The 12,969-nt window shown below is 43.1% G+C and overlaps 1 protein-coding gene across 6 annotated transcripts in view; it reads right to left on the minus strand.

Moving 5' to 3' along the window:
• Positions 1–12,969, minus strand: part of MYO1H (myosin IH) — a 57,526-nt gene that overhangs the window by 30,024 nt on the left and 14,533 nt on the right. For all 6 annotated transcript variants that reach the window (XR_012625598.1, XM_074843719.1, XM_074843717.1 and 3 more), the window contains 2 exons: positions 11,709–11,830; positions 9,291–9,388 (listed from right to left, as the gene is read on the minus strand). Coding sequence is in view for 5 of the 6 variants with exons in the window: in XM_074843719.1 (XP_074699820.1) it covers positions 9,291–9,302 (12 nt within the window). In the remaining variant the exon portion in view is untranslated. The remainder of the gene's footprint in view (positions 1–9,290; positions 9,389–11,708; positions 11,831–12,969) is intronic.

The raw sequence follows: 12,969 nt of genomic DNA on the forward strand, positions 1-12,969 counted from the left end.
AAATTAATCTGTTCAGGGTAATTTGCAGATAAATGAAAACTGCACATAAACCAGATTAAAGCAGACCAGATCTCCACCAAGTGACCAAGTTATGGCCATCGGACTGCAGCAAAGTCAACAAGAAGACAAGATGATTTTTAGATATTTCAGCGAGACTGGCCCCTGGAAACCTCCTCCCCATTTGTAATGAAACTGAAACGCTATGTATTGACTGTGCTTGGAAAAGCAGCGGCACCACCGTGGAAAAATGATGTCTTGGGTCTGTAACGAGGAACTTGGGCTGTCTTGCCCTACTGTACACACTTTTCAAGGCAACAGAATTCATAAATACAATTATACTGCAGAAAAATTTACACATTGTAACCTAATTTCTTTTCAAAAGAATACAGAATAAGAGGGTTTTAAGGTTAATCAACAGCCCAGGGAAATGCCAACAGTTCTTAAGGCCTCTTGTCTGTCTCCAGGGCATAGTCTGCTATAGACTTGTTAAAGGGTGACTGTCTGTCTTTCTCAATAGAGGAGAGGTCGAGGTGAACCACTTCACTTTCATAAATCAAAAGAAAGAAAAAAAGTGAGAAAATCTCCAGAGTTCAAACATTTCTTTAAAACCCAAACTTTAAATACTAAATGGGCTTCATGGCTGCCATTTTGAAAAACATTAGTTTGCCAAAGGACCCTTTTGATTTCTATTTGAAATGCGAGCGCTCACAGATAATCCATTGAGAATCAAACCCCCACAAAAGGCTTCCTGAAACAATCGCAGCGCTGGTGAAGGACAACATTTTTGTGCCCAAAATAAAACATTTTAATGCGCTACAATCCATTACACATATATTCCTACATTTCCTTTCAGTAATTATTCATTAGAAAACATTTAACGTCACTGCAGATTTCACACTGGGCAGTCTGCACACAAAGGAGAAGAGTTGGCCCATTTATAAGGGGCTGAGGCCGCCTTTTCTCATCCGAGAAACTCCAAGGCGGTGGGGGCTGCCGGACACAACAGGCAGGCTAAATTGTGCGGTTAACGGTCAAAGCCCCCCTGCCTACTTTGACACTCATTTAAAGATGACGGGGAACAATAGAGATTTGTTCTTAGCAACTCTTTCTTGTTACGCGGGGTCTACATCAGCCGCGCCGGGCGGTTCAAGGCATGAAACCGGTGCTGATGTTCAGTTCCACCTGCCATCGCTCGCCCTGCTCGCTCCTCTTCCCCCCCTTCCCCTCTCCCCACTTTAACACAATGAGACAGGTAAAGAATATCATTAAAAGAGTCCCATTCAGCACGTCAGCTTTAATAAAACAATTGCCTGTCAGGTTAATATGAGCAGCTCAAATTTTGTGTTAGTGCCAGTGAGCCTGCTCTTCTGGATCAGGTTAGTAAAAACAGCCCTCCTCGCCCTAAAATTCCCAGTTCACCTCCAGGATTCCAGTTTGCACCAGTGCTCCCAGGTTACAGCGCTATCAGCAGGCACCAAGGCATTCAGGCACCTGACCTAAAGCATAAAATGCTTCTTTATAACCTTTTAATTGACAAACCCATTAACAACTGCTCGGAAAGATAGTTTTGCTTTATCAGCCCCTGCACCCCAGGCCTGCTAGCTTGATGAACAAGGAAAGCAACAGCAATCGCACCTCACTCGGGAAATTTAAGACCATGTAAAATCCAGCTTCACATCCCGTCAGGCCAGAACACAGACACTTAACTGCTTTCTCTCTCAGTCATTGCTTTTTAGATAAAAATGCCAGTTTTCTTCAGCATTGACATGCTTAGATTTACGGCTGCTGCTGGACCAGAGGCAGCTCCTTAATGAATCCTGAATCTTTATTAATTGCAGAATAGGACATCTTATTAGAAAGCACAAATTGCTAATAAGCTCCATAAAACATACTCCCTAGCTAACCGAGCACAGGATTTCCAGCTGGAAAGCTAACATTCAGAGTTAAAGCTTCTTAAAATAAGGGAGAGCAGATTTATTCAACTTCTAGGAAGGAGAAGGACAGTCCTTGAGTATCTGACAGTCCATATGTCACGGGGAGAGTAGCATTAAACAACAGTAAGCTCATGTATTCAAAAGTCCTGCAGATGAACAGAAACACTTTGCTAAGATGCCGCCTGTGTTGGACACAGCACATCTCAGACCTTGATTTTGCTCCGGTAACTACAGAGAACACAGAGCAGGACAGGGCCACCTCCAGAAAATTTTTAAAAACCCAACCAACCCACCCTAACCAAGCTACAGGGAAGATGTAACAAGTATTTCCTCTGCCTGGATTAGGTTGCAGTCCCTCTGTATTTATAATTATTGCTTGTTTGGTCTCAACCAGGACTCAGGCTGCTCAGAGCAAGCATGTCATTATTGGCATAAGAAAGGGAGGCAGAGCAACCTCTCCCAGCTGCATGGTGTTGCGGGCAGGAGGTCCAGCCCTCCAGCCAGGTTTCACATCCACACCAGCTGCACAGAAATCTAGAAAACCAATCTTCCACATTTTGAACGCTTGGGTTTTCACTATCACAAATCTGCATTCTTACACTACAGTTCCAGACGGGTTAAAAAAAAAAAAAAGCAAAAATTCATGACCTCTTAGCGCAGCACTAAGTTTTATTGAAACACAAGTGAACTCACCAGGATGGTATTTACAAGTCTTAAAGACAGTCAGAAGAGAGAACTAGAGGAAAACTGCGCCCAAACACCCACTCCTGAACACAGCCAGAAGGCCACAGATAAAGTATTGGTATCACATCTCCCATAGAAGCGTTCCAACATAAACCCTGATGATAAAATCCTTGAGGCATCAGAAAGCAAGGAGAAGCTGGCCTGTGTCATCACTCCTCTCAAGGGAGGTGACAAGCCACTGTCAAAACCAAAAGCAGACAAGATGAACGTCGCCTGGGACAACAAACTGCTGTCCAAAACAAGATTACAACTCAAGTTCCCATAGCAAAAGCCAGTCTTTATCTCTGCACAAGAGGCCCCCCAGAAAGTCAGGGGCTGCTTTGGTAACAGTAACTTGCAGAGGCTGCAACTCAAGGTCTGATTCACATGGATTACAGCAAAGGTCACCCAAATGTTCACGTTAATTTAGAACATGCACTTGCTCTGGGCCTGGTCTGTCAGGCTTGAAGTAGCATCAGATGCCAAGGCTGCAGTTTTGCACGCAGGTAGGAGGAACTCGGAGGGTGCATCTGGGGAGGCTGCAAGCACAGACTCATTACCCAGCTGCAAATTTACTGGCAAGTGTAGTATTTCAACAGAGCCTGGAGAGGCAGCCACAATGGAGCAGGGAACGTGCTTGGGAATAAACAGCGAGCCTTCAAATTGATCCGGAAAACATCTTTATCAGACCTTCCTTGTTTTAGTTTTCCTGGACTCCCTTGCACGCTTTGCTAACAAGCATTTAAATCCAAAAGTCAAGCACAAAGACATTACCAATAGGCCACATAATTGCTTCATTTGGAAACTACCACCTGAAGTCCCAGGAGAGCCTCTCGCAGCCACCAGCCCACACTCTCACAGAGGGGTTAACAGATTTGCTTTGCAGCCACCTGCAGCATTAAGCAGCAAACAGGCTGGAGAGATTTAACACAGAAGTGTATGCGAAGGAAAGATAGGGTCTTATTTTCAGAAGACATCCCTTTACTACCCCTCACGATACTTTACAGCACACAAAAGCAATTTCTGAGGGTAGGGTCTGGTCACAGCACCTGTGAGGAACTTCCATCAGTGCCCGCAGCTCTGAAACCAAGTGAGAGAAAAGGTGAGCGCTCTGTGGCTGACTTGTTACAGCAATGGGAGCAGAGAAGGAGGAAAAGGAAGCAGCACAGTGATCCCTCTTAGAGCATTTTTACTCCATAGCAAGTACAAAAGTGGTGGTGGGGATCTCCAGCATTCTGTGTGCATCAGGGTCACCAAAGGGCAGTTATTCTGTTTTTGCTTTTTAGATAAAGATCAAGGTCCTCAAGCAGTCATATTCAAGTTACCAAGCATTCTGCTGTGCATGCTGCAAGCCCCCTTCTCCACTGATCAGAAAAAAAAAATCCCTCTCTTCTCCAAGCAGGTGAAAGGCAACTCCTTCCCTCCTCCTTCGGTCACACCATTCTCTCCAAAACACCCCAGAAACAGTTCTACCACTCTTCCTTTGAGAAAGAAGAAAAACATTGCTACCTACATGATGCAAGTCAGGTACTAGTTTGCCAAGACACTTCTCTCTCCTCATTTAGCCAGAAATCCTCATTTTAAAGCACACATTAGCATAACACCTTACAAAGAGCTCTGAACTTACCCTCACTTCCTCCATATTGCTACAAAGGGGTAGCCTAGAGCAAACCAAGCAGGAAAGAGAAAGAATAAATCCCCCCACCTCCTGAAACACAAAACTACCCCCTCCGTGTATGATATGTCACCACAGCAGAGCAGGCTGGAGGCAGAGGTGACTCAGCTGTTTGCTCTTATGGTTAAAAGGCTACTGAGTGGCTGACACAGGGAAACTTAATCATCTGAAACAGGGAAAACCTGTTAAAATAGGTAAAACAGGTAAGTGAAGAGGCATGTTTTAAAGGAGCAACAAAACATTAACCACTTCTTAGACTTCATCTTTAACAACATGATTACAGCAGTGCCATTGCTGTAAAACCTCTTTTTCCTCTTATAGGAAGAAAGAAAGTTTGGGTTTAATATACTGGCAGTATTTAAGAATAAAGTATGATGTTTTCTATATGAAATTATTTTATTTGTGCTTAACAAGGATAAAAGAAGAAAGAATATACAGAAATGTATATTCTGCTACAAGTAAATTTTTGTATAGAATGCTTGAATTTTTTAAAAATAAACCCTCATCAAATAGGGTAGGTAATTGCTGTCAAAAGTTAGATGGTAACATTGCAGGCTAACAAATGTAAGACCAATATATCAGCAGATGCTTTTGTATTTTACTATATTGCATATTAGGAGATATGAAATTCTTGGATTGGGGGTCATTGTTTGAACCTGAAAGTGTTACTATTAAAGTATATATTCCTTGACTTGAAAATTAAATCTAAAATGAACAACTTCTTTTAAAGAGTTTCATACAAGCGCATAAGTAGCTTTATACATTATTTATCTTGGTTTTTATACTTGGAGCTGAATGTTATTTGAGGAAGTAGGAATAACTACAGTGATTTAGAAGTAAATGCTGTACATATAAAAAATAAAACAGAGGGGGGTCTGGAGGAAAAGTATGTGTCATCTTTATGAACCTGTAAATCTTTCCTCTAAGAACACCTCTTTTCACAGAGGACTATTTACAGCGAATGAAAATTATCCTGGCAATCAAAGTGGGTATTTCCTTTCTGCTAGGCGGTGAGCAGAGAGGACGTGGAAGAAAAGCAGCATAAGTGGGGAGAAAGGAGAAGCCAGGAACCCCTCTGGCATTCCACCTGCAGCCATCGGTCTGTTCAGGGCTCTGGGCAGCGCTCAGCTGTCCCAGCCTCAGAGGAAACGACAATTATCACAGCAAGGAATGTGCTCGGCTTGTTTGCTGTAATTCTGTCTCGTGTCATTAATACAGTAAATAACTAGATAGGGAGTCCTGTCAAAGGGGAAAAATAAAGGCCGTGCCAAGCCCAAGCCATATGTAAGTTGCTGTTTGCTTCTCAACAGCTCACATTGTAGATAATGTTTTCTTTGTTTTGCCTTTCATTATGTTTGTAAAATCTCCATTTCCATGGCAGGTGGCCACATCCCCCTCTGCTCCCTGAAGAGCCCCGCGTTGCCCGAGCCCAGCCGGAGCGGCGAGCGCAGCGCTCGCTGACACCAGACAGGGAGGGAAGAAAGCTGGATTTTTAATAGCAAAAATTCCTCCACGCCTTGCAGCTCTTTTGCAAATCCAGAATTCAGTGCTCAGCAAATAGGAGGATGTTGCTCCTGTCCCTGACAGATTACAGCCAGTTAATAAACTGTTCCAGGAACGAGGAGCTGGTGGCATGCCGAGAGGGCTTGGGGACACCCGAGCACTGTCACAACGCGAGGGCTCCAGAGTTGGGGAAACATGGGGTGTGGATGCACAAAGGCTATTGCCTGAGGAATTACTCACGGATCCTGTTAGGATTACTGTGCTGATTTTATGGTCTTTAAAGCTGACCTTCCAAAGGACAAATCGAGAAGGAGCAGGGTAACACCGTTTTGGGTTTTTTTGAAATGAGAAATGCAGGTTTTTGGCTGTTTTTTTTTCTGTGAGGATGAATAAAGAAGGAGCAGGTTTAACACCAGTAGGGCCAAAGAAGCTGCATGGGGTTATCTGGCAAGAGCAAATGAGTTTTTCTTTGAACATTTGAGATTTTTTTTTTTCCTAATAACTGTAATATAACAGTGGGAAGAAAAACTTTCACAGCAAGGTTGCAAAAGCCCTAAGCTACTAAAAGCTGTTAATCAGTCTGGATCTGTCAAACAAATATACATTAAAAGGGGAAGATAAGAATTACTTTTTTTTTAATCGGATACTTTTTTTTCCTAAGGAGGAATTATTTTTAAGCCTTCTACAACTATTATTAAAAAGAAATTCCCTCATTCCTATATGAGTTTAAAGCCTCAATGGCAAGGTACCTATGACATCCCATGGACTATTCTTGTATTTAGGCTTAAGTCTGGATCACTGAACGAGGGGGCTCTGCTGTCTCCCATTCAGCTAGACCACGCACTCGTGAGTAGCAACACTGAAAATCGCATGCAAAGTAAAAAACCCTTCAGTGTTGCAATAAGCAGAACACCAACAGATTTAACAGGATCATTGTGCAGCCAGACACCCACATCATCTCCGAGTTCAGCAGTCGCTACTTCGACCCACTAAAATAGATCCCTTTGCCTCCCTCTCTGGTACTATGACACATCGAAGCAAAACCGCTATTACTTCCTTTCACTCTGTGCTATCGCCAGACGTAAGATGTGGAAGGAATTAATTATGGTTAATTAAAAATTAACTCCTCTCTTGCCTTTGGTCACTGCATTCCCCTCTCTGACTCGCTATCTGCAGCTCAAATGCTCTATTACGTTCTGCCTTGGTCACCTTCTATTTGGGAATAATTTGCTTACTTCTCTTTGGCTTCGGCATCGAGCTCTGTCATTTGGGCTTTGCGGTGCCAGCTGCAGAGCTCCAGCCTGGCTCCCACCTCTGCTCCCTCTGCTCCGCGCCGCTGCTCCCAGCTGACCACCTTGGTTTCAGCGCCTCTCCCCAGCGACTCAGTGTCACTCCTTCCCGGAACCCCCCCCAGCCTGCAAGGGCCTCCCTCTCCTCATGTACCGAGCTGACTCTCTCCAGCCCTGTCACTTGATGGAGCAGCTCCCTGCCAAGCTTTTCAACCACGGTTCCTCCGCAGACACCACCTCTGCTGCACAACTGACCTTCATGAAACGCATCTGAGTGGGAACTCTAGTGTCCCTCCCAAACACAGACAACAATTTCCTGTGGGGAAGAGAGAAAAGGAGGTGCAAAGAAAACTTCTTTCCTTTGAGCAGGTCTTCACACACTGATGCGCAATAAATCAATGGAGGATTAACCAAGTTTTTTGCAGCAAGGGAATGTTTGCCAAGCAGATCATGAGAATTTCACCATGTCATTCATCCGCTTATGAGTCAGCTCTGGACCAAGAATGTCAACGTTACCTGCATGTCTGTCCTATAGAAACTGTCACCAGGTTTTGTGACGAGATGTGATGGAGATCGCTGGAGGCAGTGCCACACCAAGAATGTGACCAAAATGGCCAGCTTCAGAACTTCCTAAGCATTCAGAAAGCCTAAACTGGACTATTTAAGAAAACAGTCTGTGTTAGTGACGCAGTACTGCTACAGAGGTCTTACAGAATTTTCCCTGGAAGTTTTGTTACAGTCTATGGCAAGAGAAAGTCATCAGCAGGCACTGACAACCCTGCACCTCAAATGCAAAAGCTGTTATAAACCTTTGAATTTTAATATCTTGTTGGAGAAAAGTAGCTGGTTTGATCCTGGAGTTCCATCTGTCATCTCCTCTGTCAAGGCTTCATTAGCATGCAAGTGAGATGTCACCCCTGTCACAGCTTCCAAGAAATTTCTTTGTCGAAGTCCACTAAACTACATTAGCCAGCAGAGACAGAAAGTGAACATTTATGAATACACAGGCATCAAGAATAAAAGTCGTTCTTACTGCTGAAGGCGTATTGTCCAAGCTAAACACAACACACACTTTGGCACCATGAAGTTTTTGAAATGAGTCTAGATACTTGTGACTGAATTCTCTCAGTTGTGTGCTTTATAAAAATATTATTTCAAAATCATTATACCATCATCTAGCCTATGGAAATGCACTACTCAAATATTTACTAATGCAGTTAATAGAAATGTCATATGGAACTACATCTCTAGCTAGCTGCAATACATCTATCACTATAGCCACTAATAATTAAAGTTACCTGGGTATCCATCTTGAATGCTGTTAAAGTCAGCTGTTAACAATTATTCCAGCTAAACCATTCAAAAGGTGCTTTGAACTTGTTTAAGGTCCTTCGTAACACTGTGCAGTTAGCTAGGAGACAACGTTCTCACCCTAATGACTACCATCAATAATTTACTGTGTGAGTCAGGGACTTTGTCCTATGGTACCTGCATACATTTAGTGGCCGCTTTTCCAAGATAAGAACTAGAAACAGTATCTTCCTTGAGATTACGTTGCAGGCACCAGTGATCTTTGATGAGTCGGTATAGGCATTATATGTTAATTACGAACTACTGAAATAAGTGAGTGCGTCCTTCTGCTGTATTAAAACTGCCCCTGGAGTCAGCCCAATCCAGGACCATGCCAGTGTTGCAAACCTGGTGGTGGGTGCTCATCTGCTTCTTGAGAAACTGGAATGTTAGAGGCTGTAGGAGCTGACTCGAGCTGGAAGCTTTAAGGTTAATAATGTATATTCTCTTGGTTATAGTATCTCTCTTCCCAGGTTGAGGCTAAGACATGCTTAAAAATTAAAAGTGCAGATATCCTACAAAGGAGGAACAGGTGCTAAGACTACACATTAATCTTTAATGCAGTTCCAACTCACACACTAAATTTTACTAACTTCCCTGCATTGCTGCAGCCTCTGCCATCTCTTCACCCCACTGTGCAATGTGCCATTCCCTGCCACAGGGCACAGGCATGGATACAGACCTACCCTAAAGAAAACAGACTCCAAACAGTGTTAGAATGAATAGTCAACTCTCACATTCACATATTGTATTCTCCCTTTTTCCTCCACAGGGTCCTGACGTGTTGTAACCAGATCTAAGGAGAGGCAGTCCTACCTCTGCTGGCATCCTCGCTGCACCATCCTCATGCTCAGTCCCACACACATTAGCTGATGAAAAAGTAGACCTCGAGCTTCAAGCAGTTTCTACAGCCGCTTAAATAAAGACAGAACATTTATTAAATTCTTTCAGGTTTATCTAGCAATTCATTCCCCATTATGTATCGTGTGGTGCATCTAAAGTGCATGTGCATCTTTCTGTGAACCACAGAGCACATGGCTGTGCAGAACGAAGAGCGAGGAGTCCTAACGTCAGAAAACTCAGCAGCACCAAAGGTTCAGGCTAACAGTCCCATAGAATAACTTCTGTAGCCCCACTGCACACTTGCATCATAGGAAATGCTGATAAACACTGCAAAGCCAATCAGTTTAGATCTTTAGACACCTTTCAGGAAAGCGAGAGGAAAATTAAAAAATTAATATAATATGACACAGTACAATACATAGATGAAAAGCATATGAATGTGTATTATTGGCTTCAGGGCAGAAACGCTGAGGAAAATTCATTAGTTTCTGCAGGGCTAGCCATCATGCGGAGCTGGGTGTATCACTGAGCGCTGGAAGAGATGGAAAACCAAAACACGATGCCTAAACTCGGGGAAGTAAGCACTGTATTGATCTCTCACAATCACTTATTTTCCTGGCAGAAGCTTTTGTGCCCATCCTCATCCCAAAGTCACTGTCTTTTTACACAGACAATATTTTCAGTAAACTGGCCTGTACTGTTTGATGTGAAAAAACAAGTATGGAATTAAAAGACAGAAGGAAATAATATTCTGTGCTGACAAATGCAAAATGACAATTAATTTTGTACTTGGAGCCACGGTGCTATGATGGGCAGATATGAATGGGGCTCTTCAAGCAGTCTTTGCAACTCAGGCTTGAGAATTTAACCCAGAATCCTGCTTTACTCCAGCGCCCACATTGGCAAAACCAGAGATGAGAATACTGCCCTGCATTCCCATCTGCACAACAGAGCAGTAAGCTCGTTTCTACAGACAGTTTGCAGAGATGTCTCACCCAGGAAATCATTTTAACGTGTCCTGTTCTTCCCCAGACATACTGCAAGCACAGCACTCGGGTACCTGGCCTAATTACAGAAGGAATATTTTAGTGGTTGGAAGTGGCTTCATGCTGCAGTAACTTTGTAGAGAGATCACCTTCAGCGATTATTTATTTCAGGAGTTCAGATTCCTGCCTGTCTGTGACATGATGAATGACTTTTAAGTAACATAATATCTGGTTTCCTCCTCTTTCACACACCCATTTCATTGCCAGTTGTCTTCAGTGACCAGATCCGAAAGGATTGTTTGCAGTCAAAAGGGAAAGAGAAATTCTTTACCGCGTGCCCAGCCTCCTCTTCTTCATATTTAATTGAATTCTTGCTTGTGTTAAAATGGTTATCAATTATTCACCCCTGAACTCATTAATTCCAAACATCCCAAGTAATAAACAGGACTGCTCTACTGCTCTGTTAAAAATCCCAAAATACTTTTGTTTTCCTTCTTAACCTGTTCTCTGCATAACTGCAAGCCAGCCAGTGAATTTTGTGGGGCTTCCCGGTATATATTATTTAAAGAAGAAAGGAGGCTAGCAGACAAGGTCTAATAGTGGCGCTGTGTCAGAGGTAGCACGGGGCAGATTCCTCAGCTTCGGACCCGAGTCTCTCCCATCACTGCTGGGGCCAGTGATGGCCAAACAGCACTGAGAAAAAGTCCTTTGAAACCAGCAGCTCAGACCCCTCTTTCAGCCTCAGTTTTACCATTTGAAAGGAGTATTTTTTGACTAGCTAAATTAAATCCTTGACATCTTTTGTTTATAACTCACATTCTTTCTCAAGCCAGTTGAGAGGAAACAAACAAAGCAGACAAAAAAACCCAGAGGGAACAGGAGATAATTTGATCCGGGTAAAATACAGCAAACCTGCAACCTGCTCTCTGTGAGGCTCCTCAAACCACGCTGCGCCTCACTAATAGTACAGTCACACAAGGCCAAATATTTCAAGATGCAAAGGCTCTTCTTCTGTCACTTTAAGATGAGAATACATTATTTTCATGTTGCACCTAAGGCCCAGCCAGCAATCTCAGCACTGCTGAGCAGGAGATGCGCCATCAATACATACGACTACTTGACAGAGTCAGGGCAGTCCCCCAGATAGTCACCACGCCTTAAGATTTAAAACCCTGAAGAAAGGGGCTGTTATAAACAGAAGCCTTTTCTTCTCATAATTCTTTAATATCAATCCAGTATGGCCTTGACAATCCGTGAACCTTATGTAGCAACAAGGTGGTGTTGCACAAGCCACAGAATCATGAAGGTATCCCATTAAAAAGTTCATCTTCACAGGGCAAATGAGAAATCATGCAAATGTGATACAGCCTACTGAACAAGTCACTGAATGCCTCAGTTTTGCTACCTGTAAAATGGGCCTCATTTTACATCTGAATTTTTACTGGCATCACTCAGACAAGTATTTGGAACAGGAAAATCCACCTTCCCATGGCCTGGGTCTCATGGTCTTCTCGTGGATTTAGCATTCTGGAAAAAAACATAAAAAATAATGTCTGACAAAGTGCTGTCTATACCTTTTACACTGGGCCATGCAATACAATAAACCTTTGTTCTTCTCATTTCTTTTAAAATGAGCATATCCTTCTGTTTGCACTTGAAATTGGAAGGAATTTCTTAGAACAAGGATTTAAAGTTTCACCCTAAACTGGGAAGCACTCAGACAGAAATTTCCCCAGCAAGCAATGTTGTGACTTGACTGGAGTACTGGAACACACAGAAGTTAATTAGTACAACAAATATGGAAGTAATATTTTTGTTAACTTTGTTCGTCTGCTAACAATAGAGGGGGTGACACGTGAAGCATTTTAGCTCTGTAGCTGAAAGAGGTCATTATGCTCCCAGAGAAGGTGTCTTTCATCCTTGGGAAGCTTTCTGCCGGCTCTACGCATGTCAGCCCGGGAGCCAGCGGCTCCAGCGTGAACTGCTGTGCGCAAGCTCTCCCGCCTGGCATCCGCAGAAGGGCTCAGCAGGCCAGGCATCATGGTTTCATGATGACAGAAAAAAAACCAGGTGGCTTAAACAGACCAGCAAAATTCGATTTTCAAATATGTTCCGATAATAACTGGGAATGATAAATCCATTTATTATAATTTAATAAACGATCTAGGGAGCTTATGTCAGCACAGAAAGGGGACTGATAGGGTGGGTCAGGATTTGTGACACCTGGATGCAGCACACAAGCCTCTAGTGTGAATTTACACAGAAAATGCTTACTGCACACGATAATGCTGTACAAAGCAAGCATGTGTATAAAACCCCTAGAAACCAGCCTGCCTTCCAGGAGCCAAGCCACTCAGGTCTACCTCATCTCGATCTTTCCATAGCAGTGTACTCTATCACATAAATACACCCTCAAAGCTTCACTTCTCCATCTGTAAAATATGACTCACAATACTCCCTCTGCCTTGCTCGGCTGTTGTGAATATTCAGATATAAATTGCTGTGCAGTGCCCACATGCTAATGTATGAGGAAGCCATTAAAAATCCCCAACATAGGTACAAGGTTTTTCGAGGGGCATGTAAAGCTGTAATAAATCTATTTCAATCTCACTTCTCATGCAGGTCACTAAATCTATGCCTATAATATTAGGAGTGTGCTGGCTAAC

The sequence above is a fragment of the Strix aluco genome, chromosome 18, assembly GCF_031877795.1.
Source record: "Strix aluco isolate bStrAlu1 chromosome 18, bStrAlu1.hap1, whole genome shotgun sequence".
In the NCBI taxonomy this organism is placed as follows: Eukaryota; Metazoa; Chordata; class Aves; order Strigiformes; family Strigidae; genus Strix; species Strix aluco.